A 25,911-nucleotide genomic window follows, 5' to 3' on the forward strand; every position below is an offset into this window, starting at 1 on the left:
TTTGAGTGGTGTAATATCTCTCAAGATCAGATCGATAATTTGATACTCAGCATGCCTAGGCATTGTACGGACTGTATTGTATCGTCTGGGAGACATACAATGTATTAAGAATCATACCAACCATATAATATTGGTTTTTTGTAAATAGGTTTTTTTTGTAATTTGCTCCGGGAAGAAAAGATCGCTAATTTTTTTAATAATATCAAACATATCGCATCTTTTTTTGCTCTTTACCTTTTGTTTAATAAATAAGCTTTACAAATAAGTCAAATTTGTTTTGCTTCTAACTCTTCCTTTGCCTGATTTGCATTATCCTTAATTTATGGACATGAGTGTATTATGCTTCCCCATTCATGTTGAAGGATAGGATTTTCATATTCAATTCTTCATTTGGCTTTCATCTCGAAGCAATTCGTCTATCGTATGGAAATATATTAAATTTTGTATCGTCTGCAGCTATAACATTATTTCAATATGATAAAAACCTTGCTTATTGTAGGTTTTGCGAATACCACGGATATTTTTCATATGGACTGTTATTATATTTTGCTAAATAAGCAATGATTTCCAAATGCAGACGATAGTTCTTGTGATGTGTTTTTTATTAAAAAAAAAGGCAAGAAACATCGTCTTTGAAAGCATTTAACAAAGCTTACTAGCGTCCGAATTTATTATGTGAGTTACTGGGCAAGACTTAAAAATCGGGAAAACATAATATATTAGAAACGTGTCGAGTCTGTGTTTCAATATATAGTACAAGATCTGTGCAAATAAATTTCAAATATATATGTGTCCAAAAGTATATGCAAGCCACTGTATGCAGTTTATGATTGATTCTTATGTGGTACACATAATCTTTCATTATTATCTAAATTAGCGACATTCTAGACAACAAAAGATGGCTTAAAACTTGGGCATGTTCATTTTAATTGAATTATTAAAAAGTATTCGAGAACAAAATCTCTAATTACCTAGGGCTCAACTGGCCGGCATTTGTAAATAAAAATAATGAATGTATGCATTTAAGCATTTTTTTTTTTCTTCAAAGTTCGCATTTATCTTAAAAATAGCGTTTCTCTCATTGGATATGCTTTTATGTTATTTCTTAAACTAGCTGTTCCAGAGCTTGCAACGAAGGTAATGAATTACAACTGAAATTTTATTGCAGGTATGTAAGTGCTCTTTCTTACTGTTCTTCGATGTGCCAGATGACATCATGAAGGCTCGTCTACTAGAAAGGGGAAAGACGAGTGGTCGAGCAGATGATAATGAGGAGACAATCGCTAAAAGGCTCGACACTTTTCACAAACACACACAACCTATTCTAGACCATTATGGAGACAAAGTTAAAAAAGTAAGAATTTTTTCTTGTGACGTTTTAGATTCAAACTGTATTCGAGAATGGTTCAGTTTTTGACACAGTGCCAATCATTTGTGAGTTTCGGTTTTTGTCACACTGGTCTTGCCACACGCACGTGAAGAAGGGAACTTCTCGCCATTCAGTAATTTAGAAAGAGAGATAAATAGAAATGGTGGGGTATAATTGAATTTTTTTTTTTCTCTCTTGTGAATTTACCAATACACATATTGCTGCGATTGACTGTATGGAGCTTGTTTAGGATTTATATTTAATATTAAACCGGTAAATGAAATTTGAGTTTTGCTGTTAAAGTTGCAATTTGAGATGCAACAGATGCACTGTTTAAAAAGAGCTGCAGGACCGAATTTTTTTATCCCCCCTTCAGTAATTTTTCCCCTGAAACAAATGGTTAAGCTAAATATTTATCACAACGTACGTAAACAGTAGTAATATCGGCATACATAAATAGCAATAATAAGGAAAAAATTCCAATTTCTATTTATTTTCTATTTGAAAGTTAAAAATTGGTATCTGCAAGAAATTTCTGTTTATTAGACTTTGTAACTGAAATGGCGTACAGAAAAAATTCATATATTTCTATATTAATTGCAAACTTCTTCATTTCTTACTTCAATTTTTAGAAATAACACCTCATGGCATTTTGATTTTGATAAAGTTTGTAACTTTGCAGAAAAATTATCTTTATCATAAACAGTAAATGTTCATCGGTCATTCTGGTTCTATTTTTAGACTGTTAATTTTTAACTGCGGTTAAAAAAATCACATATAAAAGTATTCACAAACAAAGCGATTATTCTTGTTGCAAAAATTCATAACTAAGGATGTTTATCATTTGTTGCTGTTGTTGTCATGTCCATATTACATGGAAGAATTGTTGCCAGAGCCTGCTCCATAGAGAGGATGTTTATCATTTGACAAGTATAATAAAAGTTAATTAAATCTGTAACTTCAAATCCTTAAATAAGATTTATGTCACAGCGTAAATTAATTAGCTCCATTTGTAGATTTCCCAGGGCATTACTCATGTTTGCTTTTAATGGTATTGAAAATAATGTGAAATTAAACTCAAAACTATCAAAGTTTTCTAATTCTTGCCATAATAATTTGCATAATCATGCTAATTAACTTATAGGAAAGGAATTTTCGTGGCGCATAAAATTACTTTGGGGGCCGCCAGTTTAACACCATTGATTTAGTAATCAGTGTTTCTTTTCTTTATTTGGAATCTATTTTACTAGAATTATGTTAACTTTCTGTTTTTTTGGGGGGGGGGTAAGCAAATTTTGTATACTTTCAGTGCACCGCGTAAGTGAGATTATTTGCATTTATCTATGGTATTTAATACATTTGTGTACATGTTATGTGCAAATTGTACGTCTTCTATACTGAATAGATATCTCTCAAAAATTTCTGAACTGGAAATTTGTACCTATCTAGTTTCGTTTACCAAATAGAATTTAACTTCTTTAATTTCATTCCTGAGGTTATTTTGATATGTCAAAGCACATAAGAGCTATCTGCTTAACTGAAGGAATGTCTTCGTGGAGGAGTTTTCAAAGAAAAACTAACTCATACTCAGAGTAATTTTCAAAGAAAAACTAGCTCATACTCACGTTACACTTGGAAAAACGGGGATCGAATCCAGTTTTAACTCTCCAGTATTCAGCGGTATTAACCCCTCGGCCACTGGTTGAATTCGTTCTTGAAAAGGATCTGCAAATCTCCCGAAGAGATAGCCCATAATCGTTTTCTTTTTTATAAGCACTGCTAATGTAATTTAAAAAAACACTTCAATTCAGTATTGAAGGAAGAAGCAAGGAGTAGAGGAAGAGTGCTATTAGCTTTGTGTTTAGACTTTCGTTACATACGTATTACAAATTTTAATCAGAATGGGTATCATATTCAGAAATTAAAAAAATATATATTCAGAAGTTAAAAAAAAAATGGTGCTCATCTGGAAAAATCTCAATTTTTATCTGAATGCAGAATTATTATCAATGGAATTATACTCCGGAATATGTTGATATATTTTCAAGTATAGTTGTATTCAGTGCAATTTGAAATGTGATATATCGGTACAAAGAAAGGGGCACTTCTTTATGTTCTGTTCTTGAATGTAAATTGCCGTCCAAATGTATTCTTAATAGTTGTTGCTGTTAAGGTAAGCTAAACTTTAGGCAAAATATCTTGGAACAGTCTACAGCTGAATACGAACGAAGTAACGGGATTTGTTCGAAATTTTATTTTAACTGAACACTCTCGTCAACTGCAACTGAACATGTTGCTGACAAAGCCGATAGTATTCAGTCGCTGAAAGGTCGTCTGCTAAAATGAAATTGATGCTAAATTACGTTGTTTTATTCGTACTCAGTTTTATTTGGTATGTATTCTTTCCCATAATGTTTCACAAATTTTAAATTTACTATTGCAGTCATATGACGGAATTGTGTGTCGATTTTTACATTCTGTTAAGAAATACAGTGGGCGCTATTTAATATGATCACGCTTGTCCACATCTATTTTGATGACATTAAACGATGAGAAAAAAATATCCTTTAAAAACAATGGAATTTAACACATTTAATATAAATATGTACTTTCGTAGCATTTTAATTAGGAAAATGAGAAAGTTTGTTTATGAAATATCATAATGTCTTTAAAGCAACAGTTCTTCATTTACAAACTTTTCATAACATTTCTGGGAATTAATTGACCGATGGTATGTACCCTTAACCACAATATTCGGAGAGCAGCCCTCATTCACTGAAAAAGAGCATGCAAATGTAAAATTTAAAATTAGGAAAAAAAAAAAAAGAAAAAGAAACCTTATTTCGCATAAATGCTTTCAGGATAATTTTGCCCCTTTCTTTTCTTTTCATTTTTTTTCCCTCTAAGGAAGAGTAACCTGGTGACTTGTGTCTGACTTCCTCAAAATCGATAAGCTGCTTGTGTGTGTGTGTTTTTTTCCTAATTTTAAATGATTCACTAAAATCAAAAACAAGCTGTTTGGTGATACAGGGTGATCAGCGAATAAGCCCTGATTTCAAAATTAAATATCTCTACAACAAAGATCGACAGAATTATGCGGTAAACTGCAGGTTTATTAGCAAAACTGTAAAAATGGTGTACAAAAGTTTAGAAAATTTAGTTAAAATCATCAACAGAGGGCGCCGTAATCGCAATGACCTATCAATAGCCTTTAACCTTTTCCCGTGGGCTACAGGAGGCAATTTCGAACGTATTATGGCCATTTAGTCACTTATTTTAAATGAAAGGAACAGAAAAACAATCGACAGGGTCTTGCATTTCCTAATTCATTTTAAGGAGTAAATTTTAAATCTCCATAGTTTACTGAAATTTCTTGAGAAACGTTGAAAGTGATCAGTACGACTGTTGGCTAGTGAAAAGAGGCTAGCGTAGAAAGTGAAATAATGTATTCCATTAAACAACTTTTTTTTTTTTTTTTTTTTTTTTGGTTGTTGCTGTTCTGGAATTTCACCGATTAGAACACAGTCCTACGGCAACACGTCGCAGTTTTCAAAACCGATTCAATGTTCCAGTTGGACCGGATGCGAAAACCATTCGCATGCTCTTCGCGAAATTCGAACGGATTGGCAGCGTGGCTAATGATCGAAAGGGAAATGTTGGGCCTAGGCAAACTGTAGTCACTCCTGAAAATGCAGCCAAAGTTTCTGGAATTGTTCAGCAAACTCCTAGGAAAAGCATCCAACGGATTACATCAGAGACAGGTTTAAAGTACACGAGAACGAGGAGAAAAAAATTAAAAAATAGCCTACGGATGTTTCCATACAAAATCCAAAGTCATCATGAAAGGTGTGCAACAAAGGGTTGACTTTGCGAATCAGGTTCTAACAATGATCGACAACGACAGATTTAATGTGAGCTGCATCTGGTTCACAGATGAGACACATTTTCATTTGAATGAAATTGTTAATAAACAAATCTGGAGATTTTGGTGTTCCGAAAATCCTCATTTGTGTGAAGAGAAAGCACTGCATTCGCCTAAAGTTACTGCATGGGCTTTGGTACGCGCCAGAGGCATTATCGGACCCTTTTTCGTACGAGAAACGATAACTACTGAACGTTACGTTACGATTTTGGAACAGTTTGTCAGCACTCAACTAGCGTTGGAGGATCGACCAGGTGTAGATTAGTTTATGCAAGATGAGGCTCGACCACATCGGACAGATAAAGTTTTTCGCTTTCTTCATGAATACTTTGGGAATAGAGTAATTGCGTTAGATTATCCGCAATTTACTGACACAGGAATTGCTTGGCCTCCATATTCTCCCGATCTGAGTCCTTGTGACTTCTTTCTGTGGGACGCATTGAAAGACACTGCCTATCGAAACAATCCCGCTACTCCCGCCGCTTGTTCTTTTAGACTCCTTTCAGAGAAAGAGTTTTAAGCGCAGAGCGCCATCTGTTAATGATTTACTTAACTAAATTTTCTAAACTTTTGTACACCATTTTTACAGTTTTGCTAATAAACGTACAGTTTACCGCATAATTCTATCGATCTTTGTTGCAGAGATATTTAATTTTGAAATCAGGGCTTATTCGCTGATCACCCTGTATAATCCTTTACTTGTTAAACTTTTTTTCTAACACTTAGCAATTTTTATAATCTATTTTGACCTTTTCTGGCGACTTTACTTCAGATAAAAAAATTATTCGTTAATACTTTGATAGTATTAACCGAATTGTTGATCACAATGAGCGATGCATTTTCTATGTTTTGGTATACGAATGAGCGGGACTCGAAACAATATCCGAATGATAACATTAATCGAGATCACATTTAGCTGCTACAATTAACAAAACATTCTAACTAAATTTCAGTGAATTCAAAAGTGTTGTTACTCACCACCTCAAAAAATAAATCGCTTGCTCTACAGGAATTTTAGGTTTATCTTATTCTTTGGAGGTTTGCATTTGAGAATATCCGTGAAACATATTAAGATAAGTCTATAAGGAAAATTACACATTTACAAATGGATTAACTTAATAGCTTTTTGATGGAGGAAAAAATGATGATACAGTGAATTTCTGATGAAAAAGCATAGTTTCTTCTCTTTATCATTATTATTATTATCATCATCATCGTAAAGCAGGCAGTGACATGTCTTTTCGAACAAGCAGCAGAAAGAATGCTATGCAAAAATGAACATCGTGTGCTATGTGTTCGGAAGTATAATCTATCGTGTAATTCAATTTATGATATGATTGACTACTGGCTTATCTACCAATGCTTAAAATTCCGGGTTGGAAAAGCAGTCCAAACAAAACAATTACTTGGTTACTTGGTTTGCTAAAGCGTTGTAAACGTTGATGGGAAAATGTTCAATGCAGACAAACTTTATGGCGCTCCGAAATGATTGCCACTACTTGCGTTTAAATTGCGCGGTATCGTTTCATGTGGATTTGTTTTCTTTTCTTTGTGTCCATACACGCAGGTGATTTTGATCTCACGTGCATGCTGAGGTACAGTTCTCCTTTTATTTTCTTTTTCTGGTTTCACTTCATTCATCGTATCGAACAGTGTGCTGGAGTAATGACCTTTCAATTGCAGAGCTGAGGATTATGGGAAAATGGCGCTGCTGCACGCGATTTTGCTTTGTTGCTCGGGTAATAAAGTAAACATGAAAGCAGCCTCCAAAACAGTAATGACTGTTGACATTTCGATTACCTCCTCTGACGAATCCCGAACGCAGGTTAATGCTATTTCCACCTTGTTCCGGAACTTTTGAAAAAAGAAAAACGATTCTTACTTCTTGTCTTTTATACGCGTATTCGGATACGGTCGAGAAAGCCGCTGATTTTACTAACTGCCAGAAGTTTGCCTTTTAATTGGTTGGGGAAAAGCTTAGGGGTAGTCATTATTGAGATTATTTATGGATAAGTGTAAATTAGGTGGGGGAATTCTCTTCAGGCAGTGTTAGGGTGAAACATTAATTTCAGTATATGAGAAAAGGAGAAGTGCTATTAAAATTAATTTGAAACCTTAAAAATGCTTGAAAATGGGCGAAAAAAAAAAAAAAAAAAAATTGTGGAACTGAGTTCCAGTTTTCTGAACAGAATAATGATTTCAGTTTGATTAATAGATATGATATTCATTATCCTACGGATCCTGCGCAATTCTATCAGCTCCCATGCAATTCACCAGGGTGTAGGGATCGGCTTCTTATTTAAGATATGGCGGATGGATTCCTAACTTCTGCTGGATGGTCAAGCTTGAGAGCGAGTTCTTCGATATCTTTGATACACGGAGAAGCTATGTCTGTTCAACAAATATCAGCAATAAGCTGAGTTTGTAACTAATGCCTTATTTGGGCTCACAACAATCAGATCTTCAGGTTGATAATGTATTATTACTATTAAAACAATGGCTATATGGCCTGCTATATGGCCTGTGGAAGCTGATGTGAGCAAACATAACTGGTATTAGTTTCCCTGTTAGATGGAAAAAGTGTAGAATCTGATTATTTTTGTCAGGACACAAGTATTTAAGTAGTAGGGCACTGAATTTATATTCGGATTTTCGATTCTTGGTAATCCGACAGGATTTTGTGCCTCTGGGCACTTGTTCATTATTTGAGCAGGGAACAGCAAAAGTATTTCTGTGAAGTAAAGGCAATTTGAACTAAAGCCTCATAAAGATAGAGGGGCTTAACAGCGGTTAAAATCGCAGAAAACTTGTAGTTCAACCTGGATTCGAGTTTAGGCGAACGGGCTGACTGTATGGGTATTTTTCATGGTTTTCCTCGTTTGTAACGTGAATATGAACCAGTTTCCATTCGAAAAGATCTTCTACGAAGACATCCTTTTCCTAATGCACAGCCTGTGTGCTTTGCTGTATCCAAATAATCTAACTTAAAGACATTGTCTTGATATAGGTCTGTCTTTCAACAGGCTTGTCTGAGCATAGTACTGGTCAAATTGCTTCATTCTTTGCTGTGATCTTTCTTATAGCTATGTGGCATTACCGTCCTGACCAAGTTGGCACAACGGGGCGGAATTTGCACATTGGTATCACAAACATGGGAGTGGCTTCTAAAATAACAACAGGTTTCTACTGTAAATTCGTTCACTTCACTTGGATATTTCATGAAAAGATGAAACAAAAGTCCATTTTATAAATTTATATGGAATGTCCAACATATTTCCATGTTCTTTCTAAATTTCTGAAATTTTCATATATATCACTATAATTTTAATTATTTCACAAATAAGATTAAACAACAAAATTGTATCGACAATAGCAAATGGGTGGCAAAATTCCTGACGAGACAACAGATTTTGATAGTTGACTCTCTAAATGTGTGTTTGGGTTTGTTTCTAACAAAAGTAACTTTTGCAAACCCACGGTTCTGTGTGAGAAGCCCCTCTCACGGTTGCGATAACAATGTACAGTTAGGAAACGCGCCTACCGGGATGACGCTTGCAGGATTAGGTTTGCTTTCATTTTAGTTTGCCTGAATGTGATAACTTTACTGAGAAAATAAATTTGAATATATTTTTGCTTTCGAATGAAAAATGCATTTAAGTAAACGATATGTAATAAGGAATAAAGGAAGTATAATAGTATAACAGAGGGATAAATAGATTAAATGTAAAAGACGTAAATCGATTTCGATTATGTATCAGTTCATGCGATTTGATTTTTTGATCCGCTTCCCGTTTCTTGCGCATTATTAGTTCGAATCACATTGTGTGTTCAAATAACCAATAGCTTTTCTAGCGTATAATCAATATCTTTTTTTTTTTTTTCTTTCCTTCTTTCCATGAGTGTATGTCTCAAGATACACAGTTAAAAAGTTTTTATGACCTACCTATTTATTACCCGTTTTTATTTAATTTGGTTCCTTTGTTTGGATCAGATATTAAAATAAATTCTTATCCGATTCTACATTACAATACAGTTTTTATGAAACATACAATACAGTTTTTATGAAAAATTTCACGTTTACACGTGAATTCTGCAGGAATTTAGCCCCACCAGTGACCGTATAAGGCATTTCTCCCACCTTCTTAGCATGCCTTCGTAGTGTGGTGGTCTGCACGCTGGGCGCATATTCCAGAGGTCCGCGGTTCGATTCCCGGCGAGGGCATTGCTCATTTGTCACGTCTCCCGCTTCTAAAAATCCTAATGTCTCTAAAACCGAGCAGTTAAAGACTGCTGGATACTGGTAGTTCGTTCTGTGTTCGAGCAGCCCAGGCGTACGGGCTGGCTGTATGGTTGTTTTTCGTGTTTTTCCCTTTGTGCAATATGATTAAAGCCAGTTTCAAAAACTCCTCCACGAAGGTATCTCTCCTCTTAGGCAGATAGCTCTCACGTTCTTTGTCAAATTAAAAAAATGACCTAATCCGTACTGTCATAGTTATTAATAATTTATTCGTGAATAATTTTCATGCTATGTTCTTATTGTGACTGCACTTTCGGAGCTTTAATTATTCGCATAATTTCCCCTTGGTTTTGGTAAGATGAAAGTAATGAAAAAATAGGGATACAGACGAGAAAATACGGAATTTTTTAACTAAGTGTTGAATTTTTAGTATAAATCCTCGTTTGGCGTTTAAATTAATAATCGCAAAATTTTCATCTTTAAACATCAGACAGAACGAGATACAATTGTAGATACATTTTTTTTGAATTTATAACTGTTTTATTTAATTTCATTTTTATATTTGTTTGGGTTAAACCTTGAAATAAATCTTTGAGCTTCTTTTATGGACTCGAATCTTTAAGCATTTTTACACATAGGTGTTTGCAATGGCAATATAATATTTCACAGGAATAGTTTCAAAATTTGGTATAAACGTATGTTTAGTTTGTGCTGAATTTTTCTGACAAATCTTTGTTTGATGGTCAACCTAATCATCTCGTCGCAGATTGTTGAACTTTACAATATTGAATAAATCCGAAAACTAATCTTTCGAAGAAGATTTCTCGGAATTTCTAACATAATTTACAGAATTTGGTAGTTTTTTTAAATCACTGTTCGATATTTTTGGCTATCCTGCAATAGATAGTAATGATGGATTTTTATAACAAGAGATTTAATCCTTCAGGTTAGCATTCCCATAATTTTAAGTGATAATGATGTACTAACGAATTTCTAGATATAATAATAAGATATGTCCACGTATATATATATATATATATATATATATAGTATTGACTAGCATAACGTAATAACAATTTAAATAGGAATTCGAATGAATTGAATGTAATCTTAATGTCTAATAACCTAATGTCTCTACACTGGCGCCCGAACTAAATAAAAAAAGATGGTGGATGACGATTCTCCACCATCAAGATGTGGCGATTAGGTCGCTTAATTCCCAATCGCCCTTTAAAAGGGGAGTATATAAGGTGTTTCTCCCCGCCTTCTTAGCATGCCTTTGGAGTGTAGTGGTCAGCACGCTTGGCGCATGTCCCGGCGAGAGCATTGCTCATTTTTCATCTCCCCTGCTTCGAAATAACTTAATGACTCTACAAACTTAGACAAAGACCGGCTATAGTTCGGTTGAAACCGCTCTAATTTTATTGGCTTCCTTTACATTTCGCTTGCTGATAGCAAATATTTTCGTTAAAAGAAAAAGGATTGTGGGTTTATTGCAATTGTTTTAAACTGGAGTGAACTGAAATTTAATAATTGGTCCAGATTTTAGTATACTTTATTTTTCCTAGAATATTATGATGTATAAAACTGCCTATTAATAACACAATATTTGGTATATCTCTCTAAAAGTGGAATCTGCTGAATCTAAATTTCGTTATTTATTTTTCAATTAAAGCTCATATAGATAAGGAGATTGTCGTATTTGATCGATAGTGAAGTTATCATGATATTGATTAGAATTTCAGGATAACTGATAAGCTGGTAGATCATAGAACTATCAGCTTTGCAGACATCCTGGAAATCTTAAGTATGTCGAGTGTGCCGTTGTCATGGAAAAGATATACAATCGAAATTTTGAAACATTGCGCAAACCAGTTATGTCACTTTTAGAAAGAAATAAGTAGCTAAGTATCTCAAAAATGACATACTTAGATACCATACCCATATCATTACAGTCATAATCGTAGATACATTAAATTTGTTTATTATGTTATTGTGTTGTTATGTGAACATTGCATACCTTTCCGCTTTGAGATCTATAAATTAACTAATTTTCTTTTACTATAAAGGAGGAGAAAGCGTTCTTCAAATTTTAATAAATGCGGAATTTGCATTATTCCACAATTAAAAATGTAAAATTAACAGATGCTTTATGTCATGACAAACATGTTTTATAGTATGATTTATTAAATAAAAACGCTGTTTTATTTGATAATAATTCCATAATAATAAATGATAGGTTACTGTATTAGCACAAAAAAAATAAATAATACTAGTAAATACTAGTAAAAAATTCATAAAACGTTAGTTAAAAAGAATACTAATTTTTTATTATTTTTACTATTACTCATACTACTAAAAAATTTTTTTTACTAGTACTTCATAATCATAAAAACAATTCATAAAGTAAATGAAGGTTATAATTATTTATAACCTTCATTTACTTATTCTTCCATAATAAGTAAATGATAGGTTCCTGTCTTTAGAGAGTTGCATTTCTGAAAACCTTTTATATAGGAAACTGCCTCGTGCTTATTTTGTATACAGAAGAAAAAAAGAGTTTTTACAACTTTTTCTGCTAATATTCGCTGCAAGAATGAAATTAATGTTTATAATTAAGTATTATGACGACAAAGAACTTTCATGAGCTTTGACTCCTATTTAAGTTCTTAGGCCTTAAACAGGAAATCTTCATAAAGTGCATTCTGAAAGACCTTAAATAGAAAATCTTCATAAACCACATTCTGAAACAAAATGAATTCATATTAAAGCATGGTGGAAACCATGGAAACACTACTTAGGAAATCCATTTAATCTCCAATAACGGAACAAGAACGAAATATCTGTGTTCAGTAGTCTTATATTATGAAGGTTAATAATGGTCTTATCTGGCTGTACTATACATTTAGAAGAAGCTCCATTTAGCACTGCACTCAAACGCAATTTCCCTGAGAAGGAATACTTTTATAAAGTACTTGTTGATCAAAATTCCTCTTATTTGCATTACTACCCGAGAAAATGTCCAAATTCCATTTCATTCTAACAATAGTGATTAAACTTAAAAATAAAACTGCTATATCTTTAAAATGTTAGATATTCATTTACGGGTGAGCCCATACGTTCTTCAAAGTGTTAAGAAATGACACCTGAAAAAGAAAATGAAGAATGTGAGACTTCATAATACGTACGGATTTCATGAATCAGAATGAAAGGTGTGGATAAAAATGCTTCTGCGTTTCTCATATTCTGACGTACCTCACTCTTTAGAACTAAAACGTAATTTAGTTTACCAAGAATTATTTCATAATTTAATGAAATGCTTTTTTCTTTTTCAGATTCCTGCAACCGGTACGGTTGACGAAATATTCACAGAAGTATGTGCCGTCATCGACGCTTGCAAATGCTAACCCAAAGTTTATTTTTAATCTCACTCACAAAACAGTTCTGTCATTTTGAGTCGCTTCCTGAACTTCGAGAGACCAAAGAAAGGAACATTTCGGTTCTTGTTTTTGCTGTCTCAAAAGTGAAAGCAAGAGAAAAAAAACGCGTGAAAAAATATACAGAGAAGTTCCTTTTTCTTGTGCAATAAAAGCATATTTTTTGCTGAGACACACTTTCATTCTTTTGGAGAATTAACGCAATGTGTAAATATAACTAAGTAAAAAATATTTTGCTTCTGTTTCACTGTTAGTTATTTTAGTTACAGAATATTTTACTTAACACGTATCGAAAAACATATTCAGTATAAAATAGAAATAACATACGCAGTAATACAATGATAGATCGCATAAGGAATATAATTCACACTGCAGTTACTTAGGAAGTCCTCCACGAAGGCACCTCTCCCTTTAGGTAGATAGTCCTCGTGTGCTTTGCCATAATTGAATAATCCCAATCCCACACTGCAGTTGCGTTTGTTATGTAAATCATTCTTATGTTACAATACTGACACTGTTTTCCATAGGTTATTAATCAATTCCCGATTCCAAAATTTTGAACGCTATTATAAACATCACAGTGTTCGAAATGCTAGATATTTATTAATACATTTATAAAATATTTATAGATAGTTATAAAAATATTTGTGTACACGGTCTGACACTTTTTCAGTTCACTTTAGTGTTAGTCTTTCTAATCTTCCGCTTCTGAAACTTTCCTTGTCCTTCTTTCACCTCAGAACTTTATTTATTTATTTATTGAGGGGGAATTCAAATTTGAAGAAACAGTCTACAACAGTCAGCTCTTTCCTCTACTTTCAGAGCTAAGACAACCAAACAATGAGAATTCAACTGGGCCCGGCTGGCTGCATGAATTTTTCTTTTGTGCATTTCACCTTGTGTAATATAAATACAAGCCATCCCTTAGAAAAATCATCCATATAGTCTGGGCCTATTCCTGCAAGTCATATAGAAAAAAATTACAAACAACGCCAGAACTCTGTTCTCCGCCAAATTACTGGTGCACCATAGTATGTGCGTAATGTTACAGTCCATGAGGAATTTAAAATAGTACAGCTTCGCACCTATTATTATCAATTAGCGAAAAACTTTCACATTAAGATGAGGACTGTTCTCAATTCTGAAATTAGAATTTATAATTATTGTACTGCAAATAATAGTAAAAGGACAATGGCAATATTAAATCCCAATACTGTGGCAGAAACTTAATTACCTATATTATTTATGTTGATTACTATTAACTAAATACAAAATGTATTTGTATTAATTGAAAGTTGTTTTCAAACGTATTTGCATTAATTGAAATATGTACATTATTAAGCTCTTTTTTGTTGGCACTGAGTGATTGTTTCTTACTGTTTTATGTGCTATACACCAGCTCTTGCGGCTTTCCATAACTCGACTGCTTTCCCTAGTTTCTTTAAATATCTAGCCGCTTCACTTATTACCTAAAATATGAGTAGTTAAAAATATTAATAATAATTGTATTATTTAGATCATTTATCTAAGTTACTTTGGAATTTATTCAAAAGTATAAGTTTATTCGATTAAGAATAGGGTCTCGAACACAGGCACTCTGATGTCTAAAGCCGTTCCACTGGAGGAAAAGTCTTCCATGAAGGCATCCTTCCCTTTAAGCAGCTAGCCTTCGCATTCTTTACCTTTCATCAGTTACCAAGCAAACAGTTTCTTGTAGTTTCAAAAAACAGTTCTGAAATAGAGCATAGACATCATTACTGAACAGAGCTACTCACTTGTTTCACCTCAGTTGATGAGAATACCACTTCTTGCTACAGTCTGAGTCTCTTCCTGCTTTTTTAGAGTTAATAGTTGCGGTAGGTAGATATCCTTGTGTGTTCTTTTTCTCATCCGAAGAAACATCCATGTGGACTTTCTCTATCTTTAAGACTATGAAGAAATATCTTTATTTGGCTGGTTTTGCGCTCGTTATCATTTTTCCCGAACAGATAATTTTCTGTATTTACTCGCAGCCTAAGTAGGAAGTAAAACGCATCTCTGAGTTTAGCATTTTAATAATATGTGACAATATTCAACAGCAATAAATATAATAAATATAATTAAAATAATACATTTTCCTTTAATAACGGCCGAATTAAAATGGTTTGCAGTCCTCGCACAGCCTTCTAACGTTCGCTTTGTTTTAATAAGGATTTGCGATTCGATGATTTTGGGGCCTAAGCAGTAATTAGGCTTTGTCTTGTTTCTTTTGGAATCCACCAGTGGCAGCAAGTTTATTTAACGCCAATATCATGAGTGTAATAAAAAAACCTTCTAGTACAGTAAAATCTCTCGTAACCGGTATTGAATTAAATGATAATATCAAAATAATGGTACTTTTGAAAATGTAAATTTAAATTCGAAATTTAAGGTTATGAGATAAAAAAATGTATGTAAACCTGAAGAAAACGTCTGTTATACTTCGTCGCCCAACATAAAAGCCCTATCTGACCGAGAACTTATCCAGAATCTAAACTACCAACTCCTTTTTATGCATCGATGTGTGAACTCTGAAGATAATCTGCATTATTTTCCGAACAATTGATGAACAATCTCTTGATGGAAACGATTTACAAAACATTATGTTGGTGGTTGTGTATATTATGGTCTATGATCAGGTTCGTAGATGATGAATCGAGTGACAAAGATTCTCATGTCTGCCGTTCGTATCAGACATCTTGGATTTACGTACATATTCGGAGAAGGTAACTGTTGATGAAGAGGAAGTGTAGGCTTGGATGGATGTAGACCGTTCTGTTATTGTCACACTTCAAGATGATTACTTCTCACTTCTTCCTTCAATATGATTGCGAAATAATCGAGCATGCACTAAAAAAAAGGAGAAATTTGGTAGTGAGGTAACCCAGGTCCAGAAAGTTACGTGGAAGGAAGCTAACGAAGGATTCCAGACTTTCATAACACTTGTCAAGAAATGCTCTTGTATGTCAGTATATATAATGTTGTCAAGTTTGCATTGTATACACAGAAAATTTTAAAACTACGACGACAGAAAAACTACGGCAGGCAGACACTAAACTACTGCAGGCAGGTTTAAACTACGGCAGGCAGATATGCGAAGTTCTGTGCCTTCGCACTAAGAAATTGGAAACTTTTATGTGATAATATGTACGATAATTTTAAAATGTCTTTTAATTTTTTTGGAATATACATTATGTATATGTGTTTTAATTTTAAATAATCTGTACACTTTTCAATGTTATTTATTTAGTTGTGGCCAACAGATCAAAAAACACAACAACCAACAGATTTAGCATGCTGCGATTTAAGTTAAAATAAATTCTGGAAATTTATATTCAATTGTGCGGGAAAATTTCTAATGAGCAAGATCCTCTTGCTAACGGTTAAGAGAGATCCTATTATACTGTTCATTTTATATACACGCTATCGTATTTTCGGAATGTCCTGTCTGTTTACAAGTATATAGAGAAAGAGAAGTCATGTACTTGAACACCTAGAAATTGCCGTTGGCCATGCCAAGACTCGGCCTTCTGAAGGCACACGGAAGAACGCAGGTAAAGTTACTATTCAGGATGCAGAGAGAGAGGTCACATAGGGACTCACCACTGGAGCCAGATTCTTTAAGCTTTTAATGGTTCTGTTTGTACAATATCATTAGCATAAAAAATATAGCAATCTTTTCTAAAATTTAACTTTTAATAGCAGTTCACATTCAACTATAATACACTCTTTTGGAAAAAAAATCGAAGCACCATGAAGGAAGTGGTTGTTTTTGATGAAATTGAATACGTGTATCCGCTTATACACAGATAATAAAATGATTAAAAAATCAAGGTCATAGTACCTGTTCATGGCTCACAATCACCCATTGAGCGTTCAAATTCGTAGTTGGTCGAACCGCCCCTGGAGTCAATGCATGCTTGAATTCGTCGAGACAAGGAGTGGTAGAGGTTTCTAATGTCATCCTGCGACACATTCTGCCAGGCATTCATCAGTTGTCGCTCCAGATCCGCGATATTTTGTGGTGCCTGAATCTAGCGGCCTACTATGTCCCAGACATGCTCGATTGGTGAAAGGTCTGGGGACCTTGCTGGGCAAGGAAGCTTATCAACCGCACGGAGACACTCAGAGATATGCGAACGGTATGTGGCCTGGCATTATCTTGTCGGAAAATGGCCCCAAGATGACGTGCCATGAAGAGTCATGCAACCGGCCGCAGGATGGTATCAACATATCGTTGAGCTGTTAAAGATGTACGGAGAATGACTAAAGGTGACCTGCTGTCATAAGAAATAGCGCCCCACACAATCACACCACGGGTTATGGCTGTATGCCTTTGTAAAACAAACGCTGATTGGGACCGCTGGCCCCGTCCTCTCCAGACACGAACACGGTGGTCTTCTGCTTCAAGAGTGAAGCGGGATTCATCGCTGAACACTATACGATGGCAGTCTGTTGGCAGCCATGATGCTCGGCTGCGACACCACTCCAGACGACTCCGCCGATGTTGTGGGGTTCAAGGCAAACGTCTTAAAGGCCTCTGTGAGCGTAACCTCGACTCGGACAAGCACCGTGAGATGGTGGACGAGACGTGGCTGTAGTGCGTTAAATAGCTGAAAATGATACCGTTGGGGCAGTTCGGGCATAGTGAACAATCATCCTATCTTGCCTCGCCTTTGTGCTCCTTGGCCTTCCAGAGCCTACATTTCGTCAGCAATTTCCTTGTAGCAACCATTGCTGCCAACATCTTTGCACAGCAGTGTCTGTACGCTGCAGTTGGCGGCCTATTGCTCGGTATGGCCACACAGCTTCACACAACCCTACAATACGATCACGTTCGAAGTCGTTTAGTTGTCTGTAAGGTCTTCGATATCGTCGTAATGGCATTTTTAGTTGCTTCTTTACGGAATTACAATGGCAGCAACAAAAAAAGAAAATTTTCGGCCTCTGTAACTTGAATTCATACTTTGCGAATTGCACACTAGAAATGCGTGATAATCGCAATTCCTGTTCATTTGCCTTGAAACTTTGATCATTTGCACATTCGATCAAGATGTTTTTGCATACCAAATTTCTTCGCTATCGCAAAAGTCCTTCTCGGTGCTTAGATTTTTTTGCAAAAGAGTGTACATGTGAAGATATAAAGGTTGACGTGAAAATTAAAATTAGGCAGAATTCAATTTTCAATTTCTCACAAAATAATAGTGTGTTTTAATGTATAAATAAAGTAATATGTAAGCCTTTTTTTCTGTAGCAGAAAAAATTTCTCCTTGATAGAGAAATTTATGTCACTTCGCTTAAATTTAATAATCAATTTCTGGAGCGAATTTTAGTGTTGATTATTTAATTGAAGTACCAGGAATCCTATTCAGTTAATTAAATTAAACACTTTAATTAAAAAAGGTGATAAAATTCAATAAAAATTTCACAGTTCTCATTAAAATTGTGACATTTTAAGTAAATAGGACAATAAATTCAACATAATATTGTTTATCTAATTTTTATGCAATGTAAATATAATAATAACAACAGACATTTACAATCAACTAAAAAGGAAAATAATAATAAATATAATATCAAAAGGAGGCTGTATTTTATTATGTTGATATTTAGGTAAAGTTAATGATCGAAGTACTCTTAAGTTTTGCAAATGCAAGTAAAATTTTGGAACTCGTTGAGAAAATAATAATTAAAGAGAACAGTTGTCAGTTATTGACGCTAGATGGCAGCACACGTACAAGTGCAAAAGGCAGATTATTGAAAAAGTAATTGAGATGGCAGATTAATTTTGTCAGCGGTGTTAACGGAATTCTTATTTACAGCTAGCAGTTCTGTTAACTCCATTTGTTATTTTTATTAGGGATTGGCTTCTTACTACTGGAGCTAAATTTATTACGAATTTGCTTCTGACTACTGGCGTAAAAAACTTTTTTTTAAATTGTGTCTTCTCCGTTTCTTAATAGTCATAGGAAATGCCGAAGATAATTAGATTAATATCGGAAAGAATCTACATGTAAAACGTGAATTTTCATTTTCTCACGCATTTTTGCCGCGAGGCCGGTTTTCTGCCGCATAAGCCGGTTTTCGGATCTGTATTAGCAATCAATCTGTCCAGTTTTCTTAGAAATTGCGAAATTATTATGAAATACAATAAATTTGCAAAAAATATTTGCAAGTATTTTATTTTAACAAATAATTAGTACAATTTCAATCTCCAACAATTGGAGATTTAGTAACTTATCTCAAGGCGGCAACTTATCCCAAGGCCAAAAGTGGCAAAAAGGTAATTTTGAATTTTTAACCTGCAAACATTATAAAGGGGAGGGACAATTACAGTTTATAATTATTCAATTCTATTTTGACAATTTACGGCAAGTCAATAATTCTGAATATGTATATGTATTAGTTTATATTCAATAAAGATATAAATTAAAGAAAATAAACAATTAAAGAAGCAAAATTCATAATTTTTATATTGCTGCTATTTAAACCTTTTGTATAAATGAGATAACTACAGTTTTCTGATGCTGATTTTTTTAATAAATCAAAGGTAAAAAAAGCAATTTATTAATTTTAAAATATTCAAATTTATATTTATTTTCCATCTGAAGCCTGAAGGTTGGTACTGGTACCTGCAAGATGTTTCTGTTGGTTATGCTGTTGTGAAATTTTAATTTTAATTAACCACTTTTGTGATTTGAACTTTAACAACTTCTTTCCGTAGTCTTCTTGTTAGAATAAATTAGTGCCACTTTTGCATAATGAAGTGGCCGAGCGGTAAAGTCGCTGAATACCGGTAGTTCGGTCCGAGGTTCGAATCCCGCGAACGGGCTGGCTGCATGTGCATTTTCGTGGTTTTCCCCATGTGTAACGTGTATACGAGCCAGTTTCCCTTAGAAAGTCCTCCACGAAGGCATCCCTTCCCTTAGACAGATAGCCCTCGTGTGCTTTGCCGTAATTAAATACACCAAAATACATCAAATTTGCATAATGAAACTCGGCAACGTTAAAAAAAAAATAAAAAATAAAAAATACGGCAAACGGTATAGTATATTGGCGAGAGAGGATTTTACTTATGTTCAGATGAAAGAAGTCTTAAAATTTTGCGCTAACGTTATCCTTGTGCTTCATTTTTTTCAGCATGTTACCTTCTTCTATGGAATATACACCTGATCATATTGCCTAATAGGTAAGCTTAAAGCTATTTAGAACAAATAAATTAGCCTTTTGTAAGTTCTTTATTTCAACACTTCGATTTAAAATGTTTGTAAAGACTGCTAACTTTGATTTGTATTTTATTTGATGTAAGTAAACTCTCTGTCTTGTTAAATAAAGATTTCATAGTTATTCTAAATTATGATTCTTCAATTAAATTGTGCTAAATACAGGATGATGTGCTCAAACGTCTTAAATGAATGACATATAACTTCCTCAAGATGCAAATTAGTTGTGTACTCAAATCGAGGGTTCGAATGTTTTAAAGTTAGAGCTTCTGGCAACGCCTTGCAGTTACATACTATCGCCATCTGTGCCTAAGTTGATTTCTGGCGTTAGCATCTTTCTAGCCAATGTTTAAACCAGGGCTGCCCAACTGGCGTCCCGCTAAATTATTTTTACGGTCCGCGAGTACATTTTAGTATGAATAAATTTATGTTACTAAATTATTATTATTAATATTAAAATTATTTTACTATGTGAAAATTTAAATCTAATTTGAATTTAAATTAGGTACTATTTAGTTTGCGTAACTTCACTTAACCTGGCTGAATACAACAGCAATCCGTTTAACGTCTGATGATGGTTGGCTCAACGTTTGGTGCCACATATTATATTTGTGGTTGGTTGTTGTTTATCTATGGTTGGCGCACGTGATACGCACACTACCCTGAGCTATTTGGTTGATTCATGCAGTCTTGGCTAGAATTTGTTGAGGGGTGACTGTGTTATAATATTATTAACTTAATTTCATATTTATTTATTAATTAAAATAATTACTGAATATGAGTGCTACTAATAAAAGAAAAATACACCTCGAAAATCGAGAATTTCAAGATCGCTAGGAGATGGAGTATTTATTTATTCTGAACAAGAATGGTAAACCATAGTGTTTGGAATGTTTACAATTCATAGCTGTGTGTAAAGAATATAACTTGAAGCGCCATTATCTTACCATGCATGAAAAAAAGTATCATTCGTACACGCGAGATGTGAACCACTAGTCAAAAAAATGAAAAAGCAGCTGGATCATCAAACGATTTATTTGAATCAAGAACCAAAACTTCAAGAAGCATCTGTAGCTGCATCGTTTGAAGTTTGTTTAGAAATAGTAGGCCAAGAAGGCAAAGAAGCCATTTTTGGATGGAGAATTCATTAAAAAATGTGCCATAAAAATGGCTCAAGCATTTAATGACAACGAAATGGTAAGAAAATTTCAAACAGTATTATTTTCTCACCAGACTGTAAACCGACGTATAAACGAGATTAGCATGCATGTCACTCATAAATTAGAAAACCTAATCAATAGTTGCTGCTATTTTTCGGTAGCATTGGATGAAAGCACAGACATTTACGATACAAGTCAAATGCTTATCTTTATAAGAACTGTAAATGAAAACTATAATTATTCAGAAGAACTTTTAAAATTACAATCATTACACGGAACAATAAAAGGTGAAGATATTTACAAACAATTAAAATGTTCAGTAGAGCAGTATGGCGGATTTGACAAGTGCACTGCTATTGTAACCGACGGTGCTAGAGCTATGACGAGCAAAAATATTGGGCCTTTTGCAAAAAGAAGGAATAACATGTCGTATGTTATTCCTTCTTTTTGCAAACACTGTATTACCCATCAGGAGGCACTATGTTGTTTATCCCTACAACTAAAAGACGTAATGGACAAGGTTTGCAAAATTACTAGTTTAATTCGCGGAGGAAATCGTTCTCTTACACGCCGAAAATTTAAAACATTTTTGGATGAACTGGAAACTGAGTATGGAGATCTGCTTTTACATATAGTAACGTTCGTTGGTTCAAGTGCTGGAAAGTGCTTGAGGAGGTTTTACACTTCGAGAAGTTCATCTTTTTCTCACAGAAATTGCCGTCGATGAAAATTTAAGAGCAAATTTAGTTGATAAAAATTTTATTTATTCACTTGCTTTCCTAACGGACATTATAAATTATTTAAATATTTTGAATAAATCCTTGCAAGGACAAGATCAAAATGTGTGTTGCCTTTATAAATATGTTACTGGATTTAGAAACAAATTAAAATTGTTAAGGTTTAATTTGGAGTAAAATAAATTATTTCATTTTGAATCTTGCAAAGAGATCTATGAAGAAATGAAGGAATGTAATATAGAAGCGAATTTTAAAATATTTCTACCAAAATTGGATATGTTAATTACAGATTTCAACGAAAGATTTTCTCAATTTGATGATCTTAAACCGTCTATTGATTTATTTTGTGATCCAATTAATATTGATATCAACTCCGTTGATCTTAAATATCAAATAGAATTATGCGACCTGCAGATTGACTCAAATTTTTAGATAAAGAGAAATATCCAAAATTGAGAGATTTTGAACTTCAAATTGTATCAATGTTCGGAAGTACATATATCTGCGAGCGCGCATACTCCGATATGAAATTCAAAGTCAAAATATAGAAACAGTTTGAAAGATTCCACTCTTGAAGAGATAATTAGACTTGCCACAACAAATATTGATGTGGACATAAAAGATATTGTTGCTAAATAATTACGGCCATAATGTTCTCATTAATATATTAAGAATATTTTAAAGTTTTCTTTTTAGTATAAATAAAATATTTTTTTAATTAACATAAACTGACTTGGTGAAGAAAATTTGGCCCACGGGCTATGATAAGTTGGACAGCGCTGGTTTAAACTATGCGCCGTTAATTACTTTCAGCCAGCGTAAGCAGTCTGTTGTGTCTGTTAGTAACGTATGTGTATGATGTAGTAACGTGTCAGACTACGATATCTACATTTTAATTTAACTTTATCTTATGTTAATTTAAATAACAGAATACTAAATTTAAATAAAATAATATTTAGTATCATAATAGCAGCTTTGTAAAATGTAAATGCAAATGTAATAAGTGAAAATATTACTGTGATGGGGAAAATTTGCACAAGATAAAAAGACACATGAAATGAAGAGGATTCGCCAATCATTAACAAATTCCAGTTTCCAAAGTGCAATATCTTAGTTACAAATTAAGATTTAAAACTGTATAAACATGATTGAATAGCAAAAGGGATGATGAATAGCACCAAGTAACTACAATAGAATGTAACCCATAGAATAGTGTTTTGTCTCAGAGAAACAGTATGGAGAGACGACACCTGTTTGCTATTTGTTGGGGGAGGGCGTCTTTGTGCATATTAGGTGTACTTTTATTTATTTATCTATTTATATTAATTTAAATGCGCACAAGTAGCGGAGGTTCGTCTGTCGCACAGATAGTGATTTATGTTCATTTAAGAGTTAAATAAAAAGGTTATTTTATCCGTCTTAAGACATGACCATTTATACTTATAAAAGATATATATCTTATAAAAGATATCTTATAAAAGATAACCGGCTTCCAGTCTGAAAGATTTGACACAACCCTCTAGATAGAGCAGAACCCTACAGCACTTTGTAATTCTAAATAGCTAAATATTCTAATAGCTAAATATTTAATTTTAGAGTGATATTTATTTCAGGTAATTGTAAAGGTTCGAATTAACCTTTAAATAACGGAAACACTAGAATATTGAAGTACTACTAGCTGTCATTTGGCAAACTAAATTTACTTATTGTATCAACGTGGGGAAATTCTTCCACCTTCACGTGGCTTGGCGTACAAGCATACAGTGACAAATCTCCAACATTATCCATTCTTTTTTCCTTCAATATCAGTCTCGCACATAAGCTCAGTTCATACCTTTATGTCTCAAATTTGCAACCATACTTGAAAATATTAAATTTGCAACCATACCCAGAAAATCTGTGATACGTTTGCTTCATCTTATGTATGTGAACAAGTTTTTTTCAACTGTGAACCTTAGAAAGAATTATTTCAGAAGTAGACTAACGAATGAGCATTTAACCCCGTTCCTTAGAATCAGTACATCTCACTTCGAACCTCAATATAAGGAACTTTTAAAAATGAAATCACAATTTTATTCATCTCATTAGCATATTTAAATTGTAATACTTGTATATTGTTTTTAAAACTTTAGAAAAATTTCTCTTGGCCTTCCAAACATTTTTTTTTTCGATTTTTGGCCCGCGACCGAAAAAGTTTTCCGATCCCTGACCTAGACGATGGAAAATCACATAGCAGGCTTTCCTGGCGCGGTAGTGACAACACAAATCACAAGAAAGCAAAAACACGAACAGGGTGAAGAAACATGTTTATCATGCTTAGTACAGCAGAAATAAAAAAATAAAAACAAAAAATAGGCAACGATTGTTATCAAAGATGTTCGAAATTAAGACACCAGACCTGATGCAGGCCTCATATGTCTGACACATGGAAGATCTGATGGTTCTGGAAAAAAAAAAGGCATGTCGCGGACTTCCCCAGTAGTTACCACGACACGTGCAACAAGCTCCTTAGCACTCTATTGGGATTTTGTACGTCAATGTCTTGACGTAACTCCAGAGGAAGTAGTCTATGCAAGTGAGGTCTGCGATCTTGCTGGCCAATGCCGATCTCATGTTGACGACTATCCCTGGTGATCCCATGTTAAGGATACGATTCGAACGTAATTTTGAACACTTTCTTTAATGATCGTCTTTTTTTTTTTTTTTTTTTTTTTGTTGTTGTTGTTGTTGTTGTCCTAATTGCTTGGTTTTCGCTGCACTAAGGATAATAAACATGTATTCTCACCCTGTTCGTGTCCTTCCTTTTTTGTATTTTGGGTCATCACTACCGCGCCAGGAAAGAATTCCCGACCTTGCATTGCTATTTGTTTTTACACCGTCTACTCTATCTCTCCTGATAGTTTGTAACCGATTTGCTGAAACATACAATATATATATGTAATAAAAGTGGTTCAATGACACGGCATGAAAGATTTAATTATGAATGCGGCACAAACTTGCATTAAAATTTTCGGTGAAACGGGACTCTTCCCATGATTCACTGTGAACACAGAATAACAAACCCATGTAGATTTCTTCATAATTAGAACTGGCCAAAGAATGTAATCACAGAACATTTTTGGAGGCACTGAAATAAGAACATTGAGACGTAGATGCGTAGAAATGCTGATTGCGTAGATACTTGATGCTTAGAGAGTCCATCCAGTTTTGAAGAAGAAGCAGTTGAACCGAATTAAATTCCTTTTTTATTTAAATTCTCATTTTGTGGCCACAATTCACTTTGCACTCTACTCTTGCCTATTAAAGAACATTTACAATTTTGATCTTTTTGCCATAGAAGCGAATATAACAGCACACACCTGCAGAAAGACGCCTGGCCAAGAGGAAAGCACAAGCAAAAGTGGCGCATCAGTTCATAGAAAAAAGGGAGGGAGTCAAAAGTTTCAGTTTTTTAGTTTTGGTTTACAATTTGGTGATTGGTCAAGAGACATTAAGGGTTACGTAAGATCGCATGATTAATTTGAATGACGCAGTTTAGCGCTATTTTTCGGACAGAGTGATGAAGTTTCCAAATAAAATTAAAAATAAAAGAGGTTATAGTGAATTAAATTTATAAGCTTGCTTTCATATTTTTTATATCGTACATATATATGTAATGTTTTCAGTTATTCCAGCACATCGTGGGCGAATGGTGAGGCTATTCCATTACACGTTCTGGCAGATGGTTGACGAAGCTGGGATGATTGAAGCACCGAGAAAAATGACGACTCAGGTGTTTTAACTTTTAACAGCAAGCATATCTTTATTT

General features: G+C 33.9%; 1 protein-coding gene and 1 long non-coding RNA gene across 3 annotated transcripts in view; one reads left to right on the forward strand and one right to left on the reverse strand.

Annotated features, from left to right (window-relative positions):
• The window catches only part of Ak1 (Adenylate kinase 1), a 71,991-nt gene extending 58,782 nt beyond the window's left edge, over positions 1-13,209 (forward strand). For both annotated transcript variants that reach the window (XM_085825443.1, XM_085825444.1), the window contains 2 exons: positions 1,169-1,354; positions 12,864-13,209. In XM_085825443.1, coding sequence (XP_085681569.1) covers positions 1,169-1,354; positions 12,864-12,935 — 258 coding nt within the window. In that variant the 3' untranslated portion in view covers positions 12,936-13,209. The remainder of the gene's footprint in view (positions 1-1,168; positions 1,355-12,863) is intronic.
• Positions 1-14,875, reverse strand: part of LOC146995081 (uncharacterized) — a 119,387-nt gene extending 104,512 nt beyond the window's left edge. Inside the window, exon 1 of the long non-coding RNA XR_015043523.1 lies at positions 14,741-14,875. This is a non-coding gene — a long non-coding RNA (uncharacterized LOC146995081). The remainder of the gene's footprint in view (positions 1-14,740) is intronic.
• Positions 14,876-25,911: the final 11,036 nt, after the last annotated feature.

Source organism: Stegodyphus dumicola, chromosome 10, assembly GCF_044657685.1.
Source record: "Stegodyphus dumicola isolate Sdum_Otavi_A_Nest chromosome 10, ASM4465768v1".
Lineage (NCBI taxonomy): Eukaryota > Metazoa > Arthropoda > Arachnida > Araneae > Eresidae > Stegodyphus > Stegodyphus dumicola.